Genomic DNA, 24,201 nt, shown 5'->3' on the forward strand with positions numbered 1-24,201 from the left:
TTGTTGATACTCAAGGGTTTATGCTCCCTATGTTTATTGTAACATAGTTTTCCATAGTCAATATCTAGAAACAACTTATGTGCCCCTAAAAGTGATGAAGAAATAAGGCAATTGGGCTATACTTGCACAATGGGAAATGACTGGGCTCTGAGAAAAGATAAAATCAAGCAGTTCACTGCAAACTAGATGGAGTGGAGTGTGTTGTGCTAAATGAAATGAGTCAAAAGGAAAAAAAAAAGCAGTCACCAAATGATCTTTCTTAAAGTGAAAAATAAAAATAATAAAGCAAGGAGTAAGATAGTCCCCAGTGGAAACAAGTTCTGAGATAGTGCCAACAACAGCAATCTGTGACGAAGACAGGGAGTAAAATGGGGTCTTGGGACAATGGTCACTGGTCCTCGATGATGGAAGTGGTGAATAGCATTGCAAGAATAAAATTAAAAATATGGAAATTGCTGTAACCATGTTCTCAAATAACAACAGAACAACAAAAATCTAATGTAAGTAAATAAAGTGAAGTGGATATCTCAGAATTTGGAAAACATAGCAAATACTACAGATAAAAGGTAGAGGAAATTTAATAGGCATAATGGTATAGATTCACATGGCTAAGAATACTTAGCCTTCATGTCAGTAGTAGAATACGTGTCCATGAATTGAGGTCAGTTATGTAAATTTTGGAGGATTAGCATAGAGTGGGTGGTGCCTTATATGGCCTGGGAGAAAAAAAAATTCTGAGCATCAATAAACTTTAAAGTGTAATGGTTAAGCATTTAGAATTTAAGATAACAACAATTTCCTTTAAAGAAAGGCAGTCATGAGTAGGGTATTCTTTGGACTTTTGTGATGGCATGGTGAAGTAACTGTACACCAAGAATGTAAAGTGTTAACAGCATTGTAAGCACAGTACCTTAACTATAATAAATTTTAAAAATAAAAAAGTGATCAAATTATGTAATCTATCACATCGTACATTAGAAGTCATTATGTGGATTACTTATATGTGGATAAAAAATAAAGAACCATTAGTGATATATTTAAGAGTATTCTTGATATCTCAAGACTTATTAACAATGGAACTGTTTTCTTTCCTCAGAATAAAAGCCTGAAAAACAAACTCTTGGCAGGAAACAAGCTGTGTGGCATCCATGCAGAAGAGGTGAGTAAATATTCTCTTTTAGACTTAGATGACAAGAACAATGTCAGTGTTGTAACATACATACACACACACACACACACAGATATATACATGTTTGGGGGCCATACCCAGAGGAGCTCAGGGCTTGCTTTGTCTGTGCACCCAGAGATCATCCTTGGCAGCCTCTGGGATTTATTTAGGGGATAAGGGACAGAATTCAGACCACATGCAAGGCAAGTGCCCTATTTGCTGTGCTTTCTCTCCAGTCCAAGAAAATAAATTAAAAGGAAAGAAGAGAGGAGAGAAAGCAATAAAGTGGAAGGGGTGATGTTGATAAGAGAAAAGAAAAAGGAGGAAGAGTTGATGTATTAAGAATTCAAAATTACAGGGGCTGGAGCAATAGCACAGCGGTTAGGGTGTTTGCCTTGCTCGCGGCCGACCCGGGTTGATTCCGAGCATCCCATATGGTCCCCTGAGCACTGCCAGGAGTAATTCATGAGTGCAGAGCCAGGAGTAACCCCTGTGCATCACCGGGTGTGACCCAAAAAGGAAAAAAAAAAGAATTCAAAATTGCAAAAGTTAACAAAAAGAATTCTTGCTTACTTCCACAACTCCCAAATTGTACGTAGGCTATTTATAATTAAAACTTCATTAATCTTTATTAATTACCCACGACATTTCAATACTCTGCTTTATGGAGAGACCACAACATGATGGCTATTTGCTCTTAATGATCATGTGGAATTAATACCACACTATGGTTCTTATGATTAAAGATACTATAAACAATATGTGAGCATTCTAATTTCTCTTGGATAAGTACATCAAAATACTGATACCTAATAATGCATTTTATATATGTTCAAATTTATGAAAAATTGTCAAAGTATTTCCCAAAGAAACTGCACTATTACGTTTTCACACTCAAATATATTTATGTTACATTTTACCATGTGTTAGTGAGAATCCTTGTGTTTTACTTATTATATGACAAACAAGAAGAACTTGTCATTTTTGCTGAATCTCATATCAGGTAGTAGTTCCTGATATGAGAATGTTTGAAATTGGATCCTTAGAAAATGGGAAGTTTATGATCTTAGTAATATACTTTTTTCTGATTTACTTTCTTCCTTTCTTAGGCTTGTGCCAAATAAAATATAGTCACTTATTATTTTTTTAATATTCTTAATTTTTAAAAAAAATATTAAATGGGGTTGGAGTGCTAGGACATCACGTAAGGTGTTTGCCTTGCATGAAGCTATCCGGGTTCGATTCTTCCCCCTCTCTTGGAGAGCCTGGCAAGCTACCAAGAGTATCCTGCCCACCTGGCAAAGCCTGGCAAGCTACCTGTGACATATCCAATATGCCAAAAACAGTAACAACGAGTCTCACAATGGAGATGGTACTGGTGCCCGCTCAAACAAATCGATGAACAATGGGAGAACAGTGCTGCAGTGCTACAGCATATTCTTAAATGGGGCTGGAACGATAGCACAGCGGGTAAGGTGTTTGCCTTGCACATGGCTGACCCATGTTTGATTCCTTCATCACTCTCAGAGAGCCTGACAAGCTACCAAGAGTATCCTGCCTGCAAGGCAGAGCCTGGCAAACTACCCGTGACATATTCGATATGCCAAAAACAGTAACAACAAGTGTCACAATGGAGATGTTACTGGTGCCCGCCTGAGCAAATCGATGAACAATAGGATGACAGTGCAGTGCTATATTCTTAAATTGGTAATTGAAAATAAATAGTGAAAACTTATATAAGTAAATATGTGTATATATATTTTAGATGCTTTATTTATATTATATATTAATATATCTTCTAAGTGAATTCAGGTGCTTTCCTTGTATATGGCGCAGTCCCAAACACTGCATATGGTACACTGAGTACCACCAGGAATGATCCCTGAACAAGCAAGGAATAAGCACTGAATACAGATGAGTATGGTCAAAGTTCTCCTGATAAGGAAAAGAAATAGTCACTTTCTTCAATATTATGCTCTATAAAAATATAATTATAATAGAATTCCATTTTTTTCTTTCCAGTTAGGATAGCTTCATGAATATTTAACCCCAAAGCAGGGATTAAGCTACTCTGTTTTACTTCCAAACAAGTAATGCTCCTTTTCGCTTGGCTAAAAATTTTATCATTGTTTGAAATAATTTCAATTTTAAGTTTAAAATATAAATGAACCCAATGCACTAACCCATGTTTCTGCTCTTGAAGGCAAAAAAAATTCAAGCCCAGCTGAAGGATATTCATTATGGGAAGAAGGATTTATTACTTAAGGTAAGCATCTTCCTCTTTGCCTCTCAATCCAGATAGCTCGATACCAACTCTTCACAAAATACCTTTTAGTTTATGTGTAATTTCTAGATTTTTACAAGAATTAGAGGCAAATTGAACTGCATCAAAGATACTTTCATTTCTGACCTATTTTATTAAGGAAAATAGATATAGGTATGATTTGGTGGGTATATTATTAATAAAAATGGCCATCATTTCAAAGTACATTTTTAATCTTTAATTCAGCTTTGGGGAATACTGATTTTTTAATATCTACATTTAGGAAAATATGCATGCTGAGCAAGTTTCCAAGAGTAATATTTACAGTTGACTAACATTCTTGACTTACAAAGACTCTAAAATAAATCCCTGTTATTAAGAAACTTCTAGTATAGGTTATTGATATTTTTCTCCTTTTTTAAGTGAAATGATTTTATATTTTAAAAATGTAAGGAGAGCAAAGGGAGAAGAAGGGAGAGAGGGACATAGAGATGAGAGAAAGAGAGAGAGAGAGAGAGGTGTTTAAGACAGAACAAAGTTTTCTCAATAAGGAAGGACAACAAACAAGAAAACATGAAAACAAACATAAGGAGAGAAAGAGAAGGAGATGAGGCTGCTGTGGTGACGGTGTCCCTGGACATCTTGGGAGGGGTTGGGGGAAATAGTCTATTTCTCTGTTCAAGTTGCACGATGGAGAATAGACATCATGTAATAGTAAGGAATTTCAACTGCAGGTCAAGATGAGATAAATTTTTAAGGTTGACCATTCTCCCAGAATTTTTACCATTAACCCACATTAGCACGGGAATTAAAAGTCAATGACCATTAATTGTGCTTGTGCTGCATTTCTGTGGCCAAATGCATAAGAAGTATAAGTCTCTTAGTAGTAGAAATATAAAATAAAATATTTAATGAATAACAAGGAAAAGTTACTTTGTGTATAACATTACTTATTTTTTCTTTATATTGCAATTGCTATGTACAAATGTTAAATTTAAATTAAACTGGAAAAATACCATACAGTTTCCATTGTATATCGTGCTTGAAAATTCTGAAGTTTTATACTTAGAGCAGTAATAAACACTTATCTATCTTCTTGGCACCTTTATGTTTGACTTACAGTCAATAGAAAGTGTTTCCATAATGTCAACATATATTTTCAAACATTCACTCCATTCAAGTATGAATCTGGATGCATATTTTTATTTTCTTAACTATGAATTTTCACATTGCTTTTCCTTTGCCCTCATTTATAACAGAACATTTTGCAGCATAACAAGAAAACTGTGAACTAATTTTCTTAATACTAACCCTCCTTCCAGAACTTTGTTAATTCTATTCAATAAGTAGATAAAATAAAAATATGGAACCCAAGGTATTTGCCCTCTTTCTTTAATCTTTAATGTTGATACACTCTGGATCAGGATCTATGAACTATTCAGTTAAACTTGGTTTTAACACTGCAATCATTAACTGTAAATAGTTGACATTATGAAATTGGAGTGTGAGAGTGCAGGTGAGTGTGTGTGCACATGTTGATTTGCAAAGAAATGTATCTGTGAATTAATTTAGCTTGGATCAGGTTAATATGGTAATAAAACAAATTACAAATCTAGTTTAATGTTTGCGCTAAATATGGATGATTTTTCTGTAGAGTGATCATTTAAGGATTTTTAATCTTCTGAAATTTATTCATCATATTGAAGGAAAAGAAAAAAGGTATAAGAAGTAACAGCAGAGACCCTCTATTTTTAGACCATTTACATTTTGTAATATGTGATTTGTTGAATATAGATTAGTAAATTTGGAAGTGTCACGAATTTTCAAAATCTCAACTTCTTTAAAATTTTGTTCTTGAAAAATGAGATACGATATTACATGTTTTATCATTTGGTTTTCTTTTCTTCTGTTATTGTGGTGTCCCAAAGCTTGTTCATACTATTTGTTGATGTGGTCACACTAATATTTTTAGTGTGCTTAGTCTTAGACTCTTTGTTGAGGAGCTTTTAAATTTGATTTTAGCATCAAACATACCCCCAATAGGACTGGATATGATACAGTGAGGTGATGTGGAGTTTGCAACCTCACACATACAGTACTGGTGCTATACCACTGAGCCGCATCCCGGCTGCTATAAGCTTTATTACATAATATGCTATTCAGAAGAGCATGCAGATATAATCTATCAAGTTGCATAGATTTAGAATGGCATGCATTACTCAATATGTATTCAATATTCTTCCCAGAATTTGTTTAACATAAGTTTTTGTTAGCTATAATAATAATAGGTCCTGATGTGCAATGATTTTATAGAATATTTTATTACTAAAACACACCAACAAGGACCCAAATTTTTTTTTAATAGTGGCAACATGCAGCAGTTCTATGTTGACAGTGTCTGTTTGATGGTCTGATTGTGTGATACTTAACCTAGCAGTGATTTGGGAGCAATAAGGATGGTGCAGGGGTGTTGGGGGTGGAGGCATTCCAGCAGGTGCCTGGAGTCATATGCAGGCTGTCTGACCCGAGAGGCATGTGCTCTACCACCTGAACAACTTCTCTGGCATCAAAGTTTTTTGTTTTTCACTTCTCCATAGCATGGTTCTTAGTTTACTTAGTAAGCTTTGATCCCTTACTGTGTTTAGAGCTGCCTCTGCTTCTTTATATACAATGTCTGAAAATCCACTCATGTCCCTGAGTGACATACATTTTTCCATGGAGGATTATATTTTGTAGAAGTCTGTAACACTTGATCATGCATCTATGCAAATATGAATCCTTAAAAATTTCAGTTTCTATTGTAACTATTGGCAGAGCCTGGCAAGCTCTCCATGGCATATTTGATATGCCAAATACAGTAATAATGATGAATCTCATTCCCCTTATCCTGAAAGAGCCTCCAATGTGGCACTACTGGGAAGACAGAGTAAAGAGAGGCTGCTAAAATCTCAGTGCAAGGACGAATGAAGATGTGACTGGCACCCGTTCGAGCAAATCGATGGTCAACGGGATGATAGTGATAGTGATAGTGATTGTAATTGCTATTTCTTTTAGATGTAAAGTTAAAAGGGAAGAAGGAAACTGGCGATAAGGAGGCAACTGGCAGTTTCTGCTATTCTTTCTTTCTTTCTTTTCTTTTTTTTTTTTTTTTTTGCTTTTTGAGTCACACCCAGCGATGCACAGGGGTTACTCCTGGCTCTGCACTCAGGAATTACCACCTGACAGTGCTCAGGAGAACATATGGGAAGCTGGGAATCAAATCTGGGTCGGCCGCGTGCAAGGCAAATGTCCTACTCGCTGTGCTATTTTTCCAGCCCCTGCTATTATTTCTTTCCCTCTCGAAGAGCTGGGCAAGCTACCAAGAGTATCCCGCCTGCACCAGCAGAGCCTGGCAAGCTACCCATGGTGTATTCGTATGCCAAAAACAGTAACAACAAGTCTCACAATGGAGACTGGTGCCCGCTCGAGAAAATCGATGAACAATGGGATGACAGTACAACAGTGCTACAGTACTCATCTTGATGGCTTCAAGAGCATTGTATTTTCTTAGTGCCACTTTAACATGACACATTTTAGGCCTTATGTAACATAGCTTAAGAAAGTAAATGAGAAAAAGCATGCATACTCATATGCTTACATATAAACCTATAAATATAAATAGATGAACCAGGAATATGGATGGTAAAATATATATGCTTTTATATTAAAAGGATATGTGATAGGAGAAATTCAGCCATATACCTACAAAATTTTCTTTGTAATAATTCCTGAGTCTTGAGATGATAGACAATTCTCTTTCAAGTGCTTCTTCATGCATATGTTTTATTATGAGTAGTTTATAAATAAAATATACTGAAAAGAGAATTTACAATGATGATTCACTCATTTTTTCCTAAATGAATGGCATGTATTAACAATGGCATGGAATATTGATAAATCTAGTGGATTTGACAGTCAGCTTTTGAATAGAAGACTGTCCCCAAAGTAAAATATCTTATTCATTATTATTGATTTTTTGTGCATATCTCAGGGCTCAGGATGGTGCTCGGGTTCTATACTATCCCACAGATCCAACCCAGGCTTCCTACATGAAAAGCATGACGTAAAGCTCTTTGAGTCATCCCCTTGCCACAAAGTAAACTTTGCTTATTAGGACAAAGTGAGGTCTGCGGTCTGCCTGTATTTATTAGTCCATATGACTTATTTTTGTCCCCCTAAATTCTATTTCAAAGTGTAATTCTATAGAATACCTACTCTCTTTTTGCTTTTTTATTTTACTTTTACACAGATATTTATGTTTGTATTTCTCCATACAAATAGCACAGCAATAGCACAGCAGGTAGGGCATTTGCCTTGCATGCTGGCCGACCTGGGTTCAATTTCTCCGCCTGGCAAGCTACCGAGAGTATGTCGCCCACATGGCAGAGCCTGGCAAGTTACCCGAGGCGTATCCAATATGTCAAAAACAGTAACAATAAGTCTCACAATGGAGACAAAGCTGGTGCCCGGTCGAGCAAATCAATGAGCAACAGGATGAGAGTGACAGTGACAGTTTCTCATTGCATAAAGTTCAAAAATTATGAAACCTAAAGAAACAATGTTTTTTATGTTTTTTTTATGATTTACTCTAGCCAATATCTTTATCTTTCATAGTTCATTTTTAATAGTGATATATCCTTATAGTTCATTTTTAAATAGTTATATATCATTATAAATGTCTCCCCTTGAATGCTTTTTCACATCTGTGGGAAACCATTCCTCCTAAGAGAACAGAAAGCCAAGGTGGAATAGTCCTCTGGGCCAAACATTTTAGGTCTTAGTCAAGGAAACATGCTCTTAGGAAAGAATAGATGCGGTCAGGAAATGTGGGCCTGCCAGCAGACAAATGTGTGCCCAGTCAGGAAACAATAGAATAAAAGACTTTAGGGTATTTGGAGAATTTAGTAGGACAGGACAATGTAGACAATATACACAAAATATAGGTCATTTTCACAACTTTTTAAGGCTGCTGCTGATTTGCTGTGTGAAATATCATAGCCCTTAACATACCTAGTGAATTTTGATGTGCTTACCAACTGTCCCTTATTATATTTGACAACAAATAATGGCTCACTTTTGGGGAGCCAGGGTCAAGGAGCAATATTGTAGTGAATAAGATCACAGTATGTAAGCTCGTTAGGAGCTGCCAAGGAGATTCTTAAGCTTGGACTATCACTGTGTGGTTGTCTCCTTGTGTTTGTTTGTTGGGTTGCCTCATGGTCTGTGACTGATCCCCACAGGACAGAAGTAAATGGTAGCCACTTTATTTCTGCAAATTAGTACATTCATCATATAACTTGTAGGGAGTTTACTTATTTTTGTTTTCACAATATATGAACATATTCCTGTATACTCCTACATATCTATGAAGTATGTGTGTTATGAAGTGAGACATAAACAGTGAATCAATATTAGTAGAGCATATAGGAGAATTTACATCAGCAATTGCATTTGAAGGATTTATGTGTAGTTCTAACTGCCTTTTTTTCTCTTTCTTTCTTTTTCTTTTTCTCTTTCTTTTTCTCTTTCTTCCTTCCTTCTTTCCTTCCTTCCTTCCTTCCTTCCTTCCTTCCTTCCTTCCTTCCTTCCTTCCTTCCTTCCTCCCTCCCTCCCTCCCTCCCTCCCTCCTCCCTCCCTCTCTCTCTCTCTCTTTCTTTCTTTCTTTCTTTCTTTCTTTCTTTCTTTCTTTCTTTCTTTCTTTCTTTCTTTCTTTCTTTCTTTCTTTCTTTCTTTCTTTCTTTCTTTCTTTCTTTCTTCCCTTCCTTCCTTTCAATTTTCCCCTCCCTCCCTCCCTCCCTCTCCTTCCTTCCTTCCTTCCTTCCTTCCTTCCTTCCTTCCTTCCTTCCTTCCTTCCTTCCTTCCTTCCTTCCTTCCTCCCTTCCTCCCTCCCTATTTTTCTGTTCCTTCCTTCCTTTCTTCCTTTTCCCCCCCTTTCTTTCTTTGGCTTTTTGGTCACACTCAGTGATGCTCAGGCATTATTCCTGACTCTGCACTCAGAAATTTCTCCTGACAGTGCTTGGGGGAACATATAGCATGCTGAAGTTTGATCAAACCAACCCAGGTGGGCCACTTGCAAGGCAAATCCCCCTACATCCTATACTAAGTCACTGGCCCCCTTTTCTTTTTTCTTTCTCTTGTGATTTGTGAGAAGGGGTAAGGCATGCCAGAGTGTGCTCAGAGATCACCCTTAGTGATGCTTGGGATCAAACCCGAGGGGGAGCAACCTTCAGGGCAAGTATCCTTCTGTTGTACTTACTCTCCAGTCGAATTTTCCTTTTTCTCTTAGTTCCTGGGGTTTCTCGTTTTTTTTGAATATTTGTCTGACTCCTTTACTCTAGTACTCTTTTCATCTTAATATTGCTCAGCAGTTACAACACATATTGAATATTCTAATTTGTTTGATCCACTGGTACTTTCCAATATTTTGTCAGCATTTTGACTTTGAAATGTGATGCACAAACTTTTTGTTCCCACTATCCATCTTTCCTTCACACTTGAATATTCTGAGACATTCAACTTGGATACATTTAATTTGCTTCATGAAAAGAACAATCATATATTAGTTCCCCACTGAGGAGAAGTTCTTTTTTTGTGATTATATCTATTGCTTATTAAATTAAGCCAATTTAAGAGCAACATGCATCATTCAGTATTTGAAGCACAGTTGCCAATTAATTAAATTATTGCCTATAAGAATTTTATAGCCTAGTGATAAAACTAGTTACACATAGATTTTTTTCCGTACCCCGTGCTGTAATATACATAATTTAATTTGATTATTACTAAAATGCAATAAGATACAAAGGAATACTGTCATAACCATTTAATAACAAATACTTTCAGAACTTAAGAAATTAGAAATTCACTTAAATCCACCAAAAGATTGTTGCAAAGAAAATTTATTAAAATTGAGATTCAATTCTATTATAGACATATAGTTATTCTATATAACAGATTGTAATCTGTGAAATAGAGACATATAATTACTCCTTGACAACTATCCCTATAAGTATATAATTTTACCAAAACTGTATCAAAATTCTTACAATTATTTTGCCATATATGGCTACAGAAATGTCATACCCATTGCTTCTGAAACTCAAACACGTTTTTTAAAAAAAATTAACATTTTTTTCTAGAAAAAATATATGGTCAATTTGATATCTTCACTCAAATCTGTTTCTTAAATCAATTGCATTGTCATATGAATATACATTTATGAATACTAACAAGTATCAGATTATTTTTGATGATATGTCTTCTTGAAGAAAATTTCATAAAGCTATTGTTGTTTAGTTTTTAAACCCTTATTTTAAATTCTAATTTAAAATAATTTGTGTGCATCTGTTTCTCATAAACCTACACTTATTTGCATGCTAAATCATTTTTCAATGAGTAAAAACATTTTCTGGAACGTTCACATGCAAAACATTCACATGTTAATTTGTCTCCTATTTAATGAGTTTTGATCTTTAAAATGCAGTTACAGTTTAGATGAGTTACTTGATTTACCTTATATATGATATAGACACTTCAGGTTTAAAATATGTACATACATTTTTGCCTGACAATAATTAAAATCCGGAGTGGTAATACTTTATATATCATGGATGTGGAAAAAAAATAAAAAAACTTGTCTTGAAACTAAAAAGTTGTAAGGTTCAGAGTTTTATTTCATTTTGTCACACTTTTCTTGGTAAAACTTCCAGTATCATTTTTGTATTATACTTGTAATTTATTTTGCTTTCTTTTGCTTTCAAAGACCAAAAGGGCAAATATGTACAACTAAAACTAAGAACATAAAATCCATTACTAAATAATTTTTTGCCTTTTCTTAAAGTATATTAGCATTTCAGAACTCAAATAGGTGTCTTAGTTTAGAAATGGCTGGGGTAAGGCTAATTTTCAACTCCATATTTTTGGGGAACCAGAGAGATAGTACAGGCTATAAGATGTTTACCTTGTTGTTGGTTATGCATACACCATTGTAGGACATACATTCTGAAAGAATTCACATAAAAAGGAAAGCAGTAATTTCTTTATAGGAACAAAAAAAATCTGGATAACTTTAGCTGCTTATTTTATACCTTTTCGTGGGGGAGGGGCCACACCTGGAAATGCTTCAGGGCTTACTCCTGGCTCTGTACTCAGGGATCACTCCTGGCAGTGCTCAAAGAAATGTGTGCCATGGATCAACCCCAGGTTGGCAGCGTGCAAAACAAATGCCTTACATACTGTATTCTCGCTGTCTGGCCCATTTACATCTATAAGACTTTTTTACTGCATGATACATCCTCTGCTCCCTAAACAGGTGAGCTTTTGTTCTGTTTTGTTTTGAGGCAGGCCTGGTTCCATCCCTTGCACCACATCGTGCCTCCAGTACTGAACCAGAAATAATAACCTTCACAGGCTTTTATTACCACCAGGTATGAAAATACAGAAAATGAGAGAAAATGAATTCATCTTGTTGAATTAATTCAATTTTTAAGATTGTAAATCTCTTGCTTAAAGTGCCAAAGCCCAACAGTCTCACTTTTATCATATACCAGATAATGAAGTAAGCGTGCACCTTTTAAGAGCACATACATATTTCTAAATCTGGAGTCAGAAAAGATTTGAACTTAGTAGGTGTAATTTTCTCCAAAATGTTAGAAATTTTCTAAATAATGAAAAATCACTAAAAATTTAAGCTCTGTGCTTCAAGTTTACTTAGCCATGTGGAAAACCAGCTTAAGTTTCTTGGTTTTTTTTTTTTCAGAAGTATTGATTGAGCTTGTATCATCTGCCAATCACTGAGCAGGAAACAATTTGTTCAAGATGCCTTGCACTGTCATTGTCACTGTCACTCTCATCCCCTTGCTCATCGATTTGCTTGAGCAGGCACCAGTAATGTCTCCATTGTGAGACTTGTTACTGTTTTTGGCATATTGAATACGCCACAGGTAGCTTGCCAGGCTCCGCTGTGTGGGCGGGATACTCTCCGTAGCTTGCCGGGCTCTCCGAGAGGGGCAGAGGAATAGAACTAGGTCGGCCACCTGCAAGGCAAATGCCCTGCTCTTGTGCTATGGCTCCAGCCCATCTTAAACTAGAAATCAGTAATTGTATTTCAAGAAGATATGGACACCTGTTTATATGTGACTTTTGATAGCTAGAAGACTGTAAAAATGGTCATAATGTCAAATTACATGCAAGTATCTGGCATTGAACAGTCTAACAAACTGTTGCTGGTAGTTGACACTACCCCAACCAATGAAAGAATAGGTTCCCCGGTGCCCTATATAAAGTGGGGAAGGGAGAGGAAGCAGCCTCCAGGGGGTAATCTGCTTCTTTCTCTACACATCTCTTTACCCAAAGAAGTGACTGGGAAATTCAGGACTGATAAAATAATCTGCTGGAAGTCAGTCCTTGCAAGTCACAGAGGCACATTTCCTTACAACCCCAGGAGGCAGCCGCCGAAGGGCACGGGAAGTCTAGTTGTTCTGCACAGCAAAGGAGATGTGCCCGCCAGCCGATTTCTCCGGGAGCAGCAGATTCAGGCTAGATGAAGAATTGCTCATTGCAGGAAAGGAAAATCGGTCCTAAATCTTACCCAGGCTTTTAGGACCTATTGCCTTTTCCTTACAAAGAATTTCACGAGGATACAATTAGAGAAGTAAAGCAAGTTTTCTTGGGAAATAAAGAAAAGGAAAGCGAGAAGATTTTGATACATACTCAAGAGAGGACAAGGGTTCTCCAACATGGAGAAAGCCAGTGCGCATTGCATGAAAGGATAGGAAGTGGGTTACCCTGCCCCCACATTGGGGATACGGGTGTGGAAGCATGAAAGTACCCATCTCAAGAGGAAAGAGGCCTCTTCATGTGAGTTGACCACATGTGGGTGCCTATTCATTCATCTGCCAAGTTACTTTTTATACAGTTTTTTGAGTCTGTTGCTAGGTCTTTGTCAATGGAGAAAGCTTAGAACAATTGATGATCATCTTTTGATATTCTTTGGCCTTCGTTCCAATAGCCTCTTTCCCTGGGTCCCCAGGCCCCTCTCGTTTAAGGCATCCATCTGTACTTGGGCCAGGAATTCTGTGTCTCAATGGGAATGGGTCCTTTGTGTTAAAGGCCTCCCTGACTGTGTGCTGGTTTAGCTCTCAGACACTACCTCCCCCGAGATATATTATTAGAGCCCCCTATCTTCTGCCTCAAAAATATTGCTTTACGTTAATATAAATAATCGAAAATATTGCTTTATTAATATAAATCATCAAAATAGTAGCATCACCAGCTACTAGCCTATGGACTTTCAAGCAATGGCAAATAGACACGTTTCTACCTTTTATTGTTTTTGTTTGTTTTGGGAGGTGAGTGCAGGGAAGCACATCAGGTAGCACTTGAATTCCTCCTTTGGCGCTTAATGAAACATGTGGTACTGTAGATCAAACCAGGCTCAGCTGCCTGCAACCAAGTGTCTTAAGCCCTCACACCATTTCTTGAGATCTCTCCAGCTACGATTTGACATAATCATGCTTCTCCTATATTTCTGTCCTTTATCTTCCTTTTTCCAACTCTCAAAAAAGTGACTAATATGCTTAGCATATACTGAGGTATAATCTTCAAGTGCCAGACTAATGTTTGCTAAAAATATATTTTAGGAAATGTCAAGAATTTTAAAACATTTTTTAAGTGTTACTGTTTCAATCAACCTATATCATTAATTATGGATCTTAAAAAATCCTAGGATATAATATCCAAAGAGTTTAGACTGAGAAATATAATGATCTTTAAAAATTTGTGCATCCCCTTGTGATAGTTCATGCCTCAGAGCTTGGCTCTAGACTTGGAATCATTCTCAATCCAAGGTTTGGCGGTGTGCGGTAGTAAAAGTGAGTCACAGTTGGAAATCAGGTAAGTATATTTGTCATTACTGAGCGATCTCTAAGTATTTTGCTCACAGCTAGTGTTCAGTACCTAGAAATTTGCTTATCACTGTCTTACCATTGCAATAAAAATACATGCTCTATATTTACATATCTTTCAGAGAGAAGTGTCCTAAAAACTAAGGCATATGGAAGATAAGCCTGAAGGGGGAATCACAGAAAATATTAAATCAGCATTATATCAGCCTAAATTATTTCTCTTTGTGTCTTAGAAAGTGGAATGGATGAGCCTTCAATTGTTGCTTTTCTTGTGTATTATTACCTTATACTTCATTTTGCTTGCATGTTTGTTTAGAAAATTTGTCTTGCCCTTCACAGGGCCCCTGGGCCTTCTAGGTTCTGTTGACTTTGCGGATAGAGAAGGAACACGTATAGAGCAGTGGCGCCATCATGAGACATTTTTTGGGAAATCATTCCAGGTGTGGAACTTAACCAGTAACTGCAAACTGATGCAAGATGAAATCTCTGTCACTTTCTGTCTTTCTGTCTCAACAATTATTATGGCCTTACTTCATGAAATAGTCACAGCCACTCAACCTTTCAAGAACCATGGCCCTAGGGGCTGGAGCGATAGCACAGCTATGCATGCAGCCAACCCGGGTTTGAGTCCCAGCATTCCATATTGTCCCCTGAACACTGCCAGGAGTGATTCCTGAGTGCAGAACCAGGAGTAACCCCTGAGTACTGCTGGGTGTGACCCGAAAAGCAAAAAAAAAAGAAAGAAAAAGAAAAGAACCATGGCCCTTATCAGTTAATAGACAAACACTGGCAAATCTATTTAACCTTACTGAAATCAGAGGATAGTTAGCATTTCTCCCATTTGTCATGTTGTTATAATTATTATGTAGGTAAAATGACTACAATAGTGTTAACATCAATGGTTTAAATGTGCACAGTAACTTCAATGACTAGCATTAAAAAACAAAATGAAATGCTTTCATGGAACTTTTTACGTTCTTCTTGTCCTTTTTCTTCTTTCTTCTTCTTCTTCTTCTTCTTCTTCTTCTTCTTCTTCTTCTTCTTCTTCTTCTTCTTCTTCTTCTTCTTCTTCTTCTTCTCCTCCTCCTCCTCCTCCTCCTCCTCCTCCTCCTCCTCCTCTTATTCCTCCTCCTCCTCCTCCTCCTCCTCCTCCTCCTCCTCCTCCTCCTCCTCCTCCTCCTCCTCCTCCTTCTTCTTCTTCTTCTTCTTCTTCTTCTTCTTCTTCTTCTTCTTCTTCTTCTTCTTCTTCTTCTTCTTCTTCTTCTTCTTCTTCTTCTTCTTCTTCTTCTTCTTCTTCTTCTTCTTCTTCTTCCAAATCTAGGAAACAGAAAGCTCTGACAATTAACTTTATCTACCATCAGATGGCTAATATCCTTCAGCCCACCTCAGAGATAGCATAAGTGGCTCTGACAAATGCTAAGATTGGTCTCTAAAGATAAAACAGGATAACACAATCAATAGCTCCAACAGAAAAAGCTAAATTAATTGCTTTCGTAAGGTCTTAAATATTTCTATCTCTTTCTGTCTCTCATTCTCTTTCCCTAGCATGCTAGCGCTGTCCCTCTCCTCTCTTTTATATATTTTTTTGTTTTTCCTAGGTGATTCACCTTTGGCTTATTCTGAGGACACTAAGACTATGTTTTTGATCAGAAATTTTCTTAGCTGCTGAAATCCTCAAATTGATTTTTAGCTCTAATTAAAAGATAGTACAATTACAGTAATATTTCTTCTAACACACACTTTTTATATTTTGAATGTAAAATGAGAAAGTGAAATGAAGGAAATAAACAGCAATTTTGCCCATTATAGAATTCCTTTAGGTGCCACATTTTAAAAATATACTTTATCTTAATGGCGATGTCAGCTACAATTTCAGAAAACAAGAGCAAGTCACTGGTTCTCTTTTGAATATTTCTTTTGGCAATACATTTAGATGTTCTTTCTGGTGATAGAGAACATTTCAGGAGCATATTTTTTAATTTCCATTCATTTCATTTTATTTCATTTTCCTGTTGTTACTCAGTTTCTAAGGTGTTTGTTGACCTATGCATAATAAAAGAGACCAACCCAATTGCCTCAGAAGAAAGACAATTGCAGAGAAAGCAGCTGCAATAAACACAATTTGCAGGAATTTTTAAAAAGGAGAGTGTTTCATAAATTTCATAGTTTTTGCAATGCAATGCAGAGCTTATGAAAGCAAGCACAGAATTCTTAAGTAGTACATGTTGTAATTTAAAAAAAAATGCAGCTATTCTATCACTCCATTGTCCCTCACATTTTTTTTAAAGAAAGATTCTAGTTATCTTAGTCCTTATAATTATCTTTGAAACATAACAAAAGCCTATTTGAAAAACAAATTAGACCACCTCACTACATAAGTTTTCAAGACCATAGAACCTTATCATGAGAAGGGTCTGAAACAACTTTAATTCTAGTCTGTCAGAGGATACTTACTGATAACTAATTTCCACAACAGAATTGCCTCTGATTGTAAATGTCCAATGATTAAAGTTCATGACATTCCAACGACAGTATTTCTCAAAAATTCTGGCTGAAAAAAAATCTCCTCTTCCTTTGATTAGTCACTTATTATTATAGACCCCTTCATAAATCTGAGTCTCAAATCTAGAGAAATGTGTTTTATACAGTATAGTCTCCATTTTTTTATTTCTTTGTCTCCGTTTGCCATTTCCTTTCTCTTTGCTCAGTTTATTATGACTCCTTCAAATGTAAAAGTTAAATTCAAAGTTTAATAGTCTTCAAGTACCAGGAATATTCATGTATCTAAGGAAAGAATTCAATTTATGCTTATAATGAAATAAAATGGCAATAAAAGGTGGTATAGATTATTTGAATCCACAATGAAACATTAGTTCACTGAACTCATGCTACTTTCCCCAAAGTTAAAATTTACAATAACCAGACTAAACATTTTGTGGGCTGGATAGATATTACAGGAGTTAGGTTGCTTCCATACATGAGACCTACTTTCTTTCATTGCCAGGCAGTGCATATGGTTTTCAGAGCGAAGAATTAAAGAGCAGCAGTGGGTGTGGCTCATATATTCCGTCTGAAACCCTTACCTTTTCTGTACTTTTTTGTTTGGTTGGTTCTGGACCACAACTGACAATACTCATGGTTACTCCAAGTTCTACACTCAGAGATTATTCCTAGTGGAGTTCAGGGAACAATACGAGATGCTGGGGATTGAACCTGGGTAGGTTGTGTGTGATAGCACAGCAGATAGGGCATTTACCTTGCATGCAACTAACCCAGGTTCAATTCTTCTGTCCCTCTCGGAGAGCCCAGCAATATATCGAGAGTATCCCGCCTGCACGGCAAGCTACCCATGGCATAAGCGAAAAGCAGTAACAAATCTCACAATAGAGACGTTACTGGTCCCTGCTCGAGCAAATTGATGAACAATGGGACAACAGTGTTACAGATAGTGCAGGTTGTGTGAAAGACAAATGCCCTACCTGCTGTACTATTGCTCTGGCTTCACATTTAGTACTTTTTAATTCAACCCTAAAATCTCTTCTATTCGTAAAATAAGCAGTCACTACTGCCCCCCAAATTGCTGTTCTAACTCCAAGTATAGGAATATGAAAAACCTCTATGATAAGATATGCCCACATGAGATTAATTATAGTATATTCTATGAGCATATTTATATAAAATACTTTTGCTTAATCAGTACTTTTTAAATCAGTCACATACCATCATCAAGATAATTAATAAGTGTGTACTGACAGACCTAAGATTTACTCAGAGGAAAATAATTCCAGGACAAACCGTTTGCAACTTTGGCTTATCTGGATACCAATGTTCAATTTTTCCAGTTATGTTAATATTTAGTATTCATTTAACATTGCTGATATGTTGAGATTAAGTAGTCATTTAACCTTATTGAGTACCTATCCTTCTGGCAGTAAACTGGAGAAAGTTACAACACAAGTACTAAGTTATATGATAGGGTGAAAGAAGATGATGCTTACAATGGTGGACATATTTACATGTAGATAATAACTTATTTTTGACATTTATTTTGCTAAGGAAAACATACTGTCTTAGATGTTAACAGGACACTTTATTTCCAGAGTTTATACAGTTGTATTTTTTAAATTTTATTTAAGATATCACATCTACTTTTGTAGGCCTTTGTATTTTGCAAGCTCTGGAATATAAACTTATAGACCTTTGTACTCATCTAAGATAGAGAGCTGCCTTGAAAGCTAGAGGCTAGTAATTCATTACTTTTATTTTGCTTCATTTTATTTTTAGTGATGTGGAATGGTTTTCCTTGAATGAAATTTATAAAACTTAAGGAAAGGGTGTCTGTTTGAGAGAGAACATGAGCTTGATAAAAACAAGCAAGGAAGCAAACAAAAAGACAGATAAGCAAGTTAGATAGGTATTCAAGACAAAACACAGGCTTGAAAAGCAAGACTTCATCAATTATTTCAGGCAAATATATTTACTTTATATTTTAAGGCAAAGTGATCTTAACACTTCTTTTCTAATAAACATTTTTATAATGGATTTCTTTATGAAAGAAGAAAAATAATGAACAGTTACAGAACAAATGCAATTACTTAGCGTAATAATGTGTAGCCATTGGCTGAAGAAAGGGGCATACAAAACTATATTTTGTTCTAGAAAAAAATTTGACATATTGTTAGTAGAAATAATTGGTTGGAATTACTTCTCATATTAGGTGCATAGTAAATCTTAGCTATAATAATTTTTTTCATGCTTGATGCTATCTCAAACAAAATTTGTGTGCTTACAAACTGATAAAATTAAACTTGCCTAAAATAATATATTGATATAGCTCTGGATTTTCTTTTATTTCTTTAATTTTATTTTTTAATAAGTGAGTCACAATGAGGGTACAGGTACAAATTAACCCATCTTTGCCCTTGTGTTTCCCTCATACAATGTTTAAGAACCCATCCCTCCACCAGTGTCCATTCTCCACCACCAGTGAACCCAGTATCCCTCCCACACTCAACTCTTGTCTCTCACCCCTACCCCACCCTGCCTCTGTGGCAGGGCATTCCATTTTGTTCTCTCTCTTTTTGGGTGTTGTGGTTTGCTATAGGGGTATTGAGCAGCCATTGTGTTCAGTCTCTAGTCTACTTTCAGTTACTTCTCTCTTCTTGTGCAGGGTCCCCAACCACATTTTACTTGGTATTGCTTACTCTATCCAGGCTGCTTTTCCCCCAGCATGTGAGGCCAGCTTCCACACCATGGAGCCAAACTTCTAGTAATATATACTGCTATTCTTGGGTGTTAGTCTCCTACTCTGTTATTTTATATTCCACAGATGAGTGCAATCTTTCTGTCTTTCCTCCTCTTTCTGACTTATTTTACTTAGCATGATACTTTCCATGTTGATCCACTTATATGCAAAGTTCATGACGTCATCTTTTCTTACAGCTGCATAGTATTCCATTGTTTAGATGTACCAAAGTTTCTTTAACCAGTTATCTGTCTTCAGGCACTCGGGTTTTTTCCAGATTCTGGCTATTGTAAACAGTGCTGCAATGAACATATAAGTGCAGAAGTCATTTCGACTATACCTTTTTGTTTCTCCGGAATATGTTCCTAGAAGTGGTATTGCTGGATCAAATGAAAGCTCAATTTTTAATTTTTTGAGAAGCGTCCACATTGTTTTCCAAAAGGGCTGAACCAGTCGGCATTCCCACCAGCAGTGTAGAAGGGTCCCTTTCTCCCCACATCCACTCCAACAGCGGTTGCTTTTGTTCTTTTGGATGTGTGCCATTCTCTATGGTGTGAGGTGGTATCTCATAGTTGTTTTCATCAGCATCTCCCTGATGATTAGTGATTCTGAGCATTTTTTCATGCGCCTTTTGGCCATTCGTATCTCTTCCTTAGAAAAGTTTCTGTTCATTTCTTCGCCCCATTTTCTGATGGAGTTGGATGTTTTCTTCTTGTAGAGTTCAACCAGTGCTTTATATACCCTTGATATCAACCTCTTATCAGATTGGTATTGGGTGAATATCCTTTCCCATTCTGTAGATTGCCTTTGCATTTTGGTCACTGTATCTTTTGTGGTGCAGAAGCTTCTTAGTTTAATATGGTCCCATTTGTTTATCTCTATTTCCACTTGGTTGGTCAGTTGCGTGTCATCTTTGAAGATACCTTTATCTTCAATATCGTGGAGGGTTTTGCCAACCTTGTCTTCAATGTACCTTATGGTTTGTGGTCTGATGTTGAGGTCTTTAATCCATTTTGATATGATTTTTGTGCATGGTGTCAGGTCGAGGTCTAAGCCCATTTTTTTGCATGTAGTTGTCCAGTTATGCCAGCACTATTTGTTAAAGAGACTTTCCTTGTTACACTTCACATTTCTTGCTCCCTTATCAAAGATTAGGTGATCATACATTTGAGGTTGTGTATAGGGATATTACACCCTGTTCCACTGGTCTGCAGATCTGCCTTTTTTCCAATACCATGCTGTTTTAATTGTTACCACTTTGTAGTAAAGTTTAGGGTTTGGGAGGGTGATGCCTCCCATCATCTTTTTATAAAGAATTGTTTTAGCTATCCGTGGGCGTTTGTTGTTTCATATGAATTTCAGGATTGCTTGATCTATTTCTTTGAAGAATTTCATAGGTATTTTTATAGGGATCACGTTGAATCTGTATAATGCTTTGGGGAGTATTGCCATTTTGACAATGTTGATTCTCCCAATTTATGAGCAAGGAATATGCTTGCATTTCCTCATGTCCTCTTTTATTTCATGGAGTAGCATTTTATAGTTTTTTTTTTGTAGAGGTCCTTTACTTCTTTAGTTAAGCTGATTCCAAGGTACTTGATTTTCTGGGGTATGATTGTGAATGGGATTGCTTTTTTCATGTCCCTTTTCTCTGTTTCATTGTTTGCAAATAGGAAGGCCATGGATTTTTGAGTATTGATTTTATAGCCTGCAACTTTACTGTATAAGTCTATTGTTTCTAAGAGTTTCTTAGAGGTTTAGGCTTCTCTAGATATAGTATCATATCGTCTGCAAATAGTGAGAGTTTGATTTCTTCTTTTCCTACCTGGATGCCCTTAATATATTTTTCTTGCCTAACAGCTATTGCAAGTGCTTCTAGTACAATATTGTACAGCAGTGGTGAGAGTGGGTATCCTTGTCTTGTGCCTGATCTTAGAGGAAAGGCCCTTATTTTTTCCCCGTTGAGGATAATGCTTGCTGTAGGCTTGTGGTAGATGGCTTTGACTATCTTAGGAAAGTTCCTCCAAAACCCATTTTGGTGGATTTTCTTTTATTTTAAAACAAGCAGAATAGTGTTAGCTTATTATTATACGTGTTCACTTTTATTGATGATTTATATTTGTTTTTACTGTAGATATACTGTGAGTAATGATGATCTCACATTCACATTTTCAATGAGTTAAAAACTTTCACCTGTAGGCTACTCAGATTTCATTATTATGTTAATCTGTACATGTTTCTTTCTTATCAATCAGTTGCTTTGTTGAGTTCTCACTGTTTTAAAAATACTCAACTTTACTGAAAGCTGATGTTCTGTTAGTATTTTTATAAGTTTGATTGTGTATAGGAATCACCCACGCATCTTGGTGAAAGGATGTTTTAAATCACTAGGTGTGATATGGGGGTTGATTTTCTACTAAAGAGACACTGATGATGCTCATATTAATGGTCTGTGAACCACACTTACAATTTTGTATCACTGCATCACTGTTGATTTGCTCAAACAGGCACCAGTAATATCTCCAATTGTCCCTGTCATCTTCAGGGTCAGAGGAATATGGGCCATTATTGTTACTATTTGGGCATATTGAATACGCCACAGGTAGTTTGCCAGGATCTGTCATGTGAAATTCTGCATCACTCTCTTCCAGGAGCTTTGTTTTATAGTCTCTGGATCTTGGCCATTGATGAGATTACATGGTGGGGCCAGGGGGGGGGGCAGTTTGTGGGTGTGACTGCCAAGCTACTGAAAAACTGAGGGTCTGGGTGGAGGAGGCCGAGTCCTGATCTGAGCAAGCTTGGAGTTCTCAGCCATTGGTCCCGCATACCTGGGCTTCTCTGTTAGTTTCTTCATGGGTAGGCTAGTCTGAGCGTGTGGAGAGTGGCCTTGAGCATGACTGTTGCTGGGTTCTGGAGGTTTTCAGCTGCCAGGGCTTTGCTTGGATGGGGAGGGAAACTCAACCTGCCCGCCTCTGAGGGAGCCCTGGTGAAGACAGCCTGAACAGGGGCAGAAGATTTTGTAGCTGTTCGCTTTTTTCAAATTTACAGTTAGAAAGAAAAAGTATCCCAATTAAAGTCTAACAATATGTTATTTGAAGATTTGCTTTCATCGTACACTTGACTTAAAATCAGTTTTCAGCTATTTGTTTTTAACGTTACAGGAGGATTTCTGTGTGAAATAGATGTAAATTTAAGGAAGAGTGTTAATTAAGATTCTGTACATATACTAGTGCAATCTAAAAAAATCTGCCTACAAACATTCAAAATAAGGTGAACTGAGTTCCTAATTCACCATTTCCCTTATTTGCTAGTGAGATGTATTGGTCTTTGCATTTATTATTTAACACCTACATAGTTGTATGTTTGTGTGTGTGTTCACCTTTATCTGACATTTTGTAGTAATGTAGGAAAAGCAAGACAGATGACAAATCCCAGCCTAGGAAGTGAAATAAACAAGTTTACAACTAATTTCAGCATAACATGCTTCGTGTTTTATAGATTTATTTACTACTTCTGAAGGGAGTGTTCAACGAGGGTAGAATCAAAGATTGAAAACCTATTCTCTGCATTGTGACTAGATTCCTCTAAGTAAGATTTTGGATAGAATTGCAATGACCTTTGAAGTCATTGCACTAAAATTCTCTTAATGTGTCAAAGAGGAAAGGAAATAGATGATGCAAAAACATTATTCTCAAAACAACAGAGACCAATAAACCAATTACATATATATTTTAATATTTCTTTCTTAACAGGCAATTTAACAAGAATAGAAACTGGTGCTTCTTGATGGAGTATAAACTTTTAAACTTTTCTCCTCATATGTTAAAGGGAAAAGGGAAGCAATAAAATATTCTGGGTATAGGAGCAGTTGAATGATTTTATGTATTTTTTATTTTTTATTAAATCCATATATCTAACTAGTAAATTCACTATTTTCATTTCCCTCCATTTAGGAAACATGGTTTTGCAGAATTGAAAGCAGAAACAATGAATCTAATATTCTGTGTTAAATTATATCAATTAGAGTATAGATTTGAACAAGATAAGTTCATTTAGACCTCTTTGATCTCACATGTACAATGAGATCAATGATAGCTTATACATAGTTATGTTGAGCACTGAATAAACTAATGTAAGTTATCAAGTTACAATACAGACTGATAGGGCTGTAGTGATAGTACAGTGGGTAGGGTGTTTGCCTTGCATGCGGCAGACCCAGGTTTGATTCCCAGCATCCCATATGGTTCCCTGAGCACTGCCAGAAATATTTCCTGAGTAGAAAGCTAAGATGTGCATTGCATCACTGGGTGTGACCCAAAAAATAAAAAACAAAACAAAAAAAAAGCAATAGACACATATATATTAAGTGCACAATTCTTCGAGCTACTAGTGGGCATCCACACTGGGGCATTTCAATTTGATGTAGTTAATAATAAGTTGTTAATTGATCAGAAAAAGAAAATGAAAGTTTTATTTTCTTTTATATTATTGATAGCCAAGTAATCTATGTTTTAAAACAAGCTTGGGTAAAACCCAGTCTCTTCCTACAGTTAAGTGAATTCCATATGAAACTCTGCTCTTT

The 24,201-nt window shown here is 36.4% G+C and overlaps 1 protein-coding gene across 1 annotated transcript in view; it reads left to right on the top strand.

Moving 5' to 3' along the window:
* Window positions 1-24,201, top strand: part of LUZP2 (leucine zipper protein 2) — a gene marked incomplete at its 5' end in the record, with an annotated part of 438,731 nt that overhangs the window by 309,932 nt on the left and 104,598 nt on the right. Inside the window, 2 exons of the mRNA XM_055143679.1 lie at window positions 1,097-1,159; window positions 3,372-3,434. Coding sequence (XP_054999654.1) covers window positions 1,097-1,159; window positions 3,372-3,434 — 126 coding nt within the window. The remainder of the gene's footprint in view (window positions 1-1,096; window positions 1,160-3,371; window positions 3,435-24,201) is intronic.

The sequence above is a fragment of the Sorex araneus genome, chromosome 6 (genome assembly GCF_027595985.1).
Source record: "Sorex araneus isolate mSorAra2 chromosome 6, mSorAra2.pri, whole genome shotgun sequence".
Lineage (NCBI taxonomy): Eukaryota > Metazoa > Chordata > Mammalia > Eulipotyphla > Soricidae > Sorex > Sorex araneus.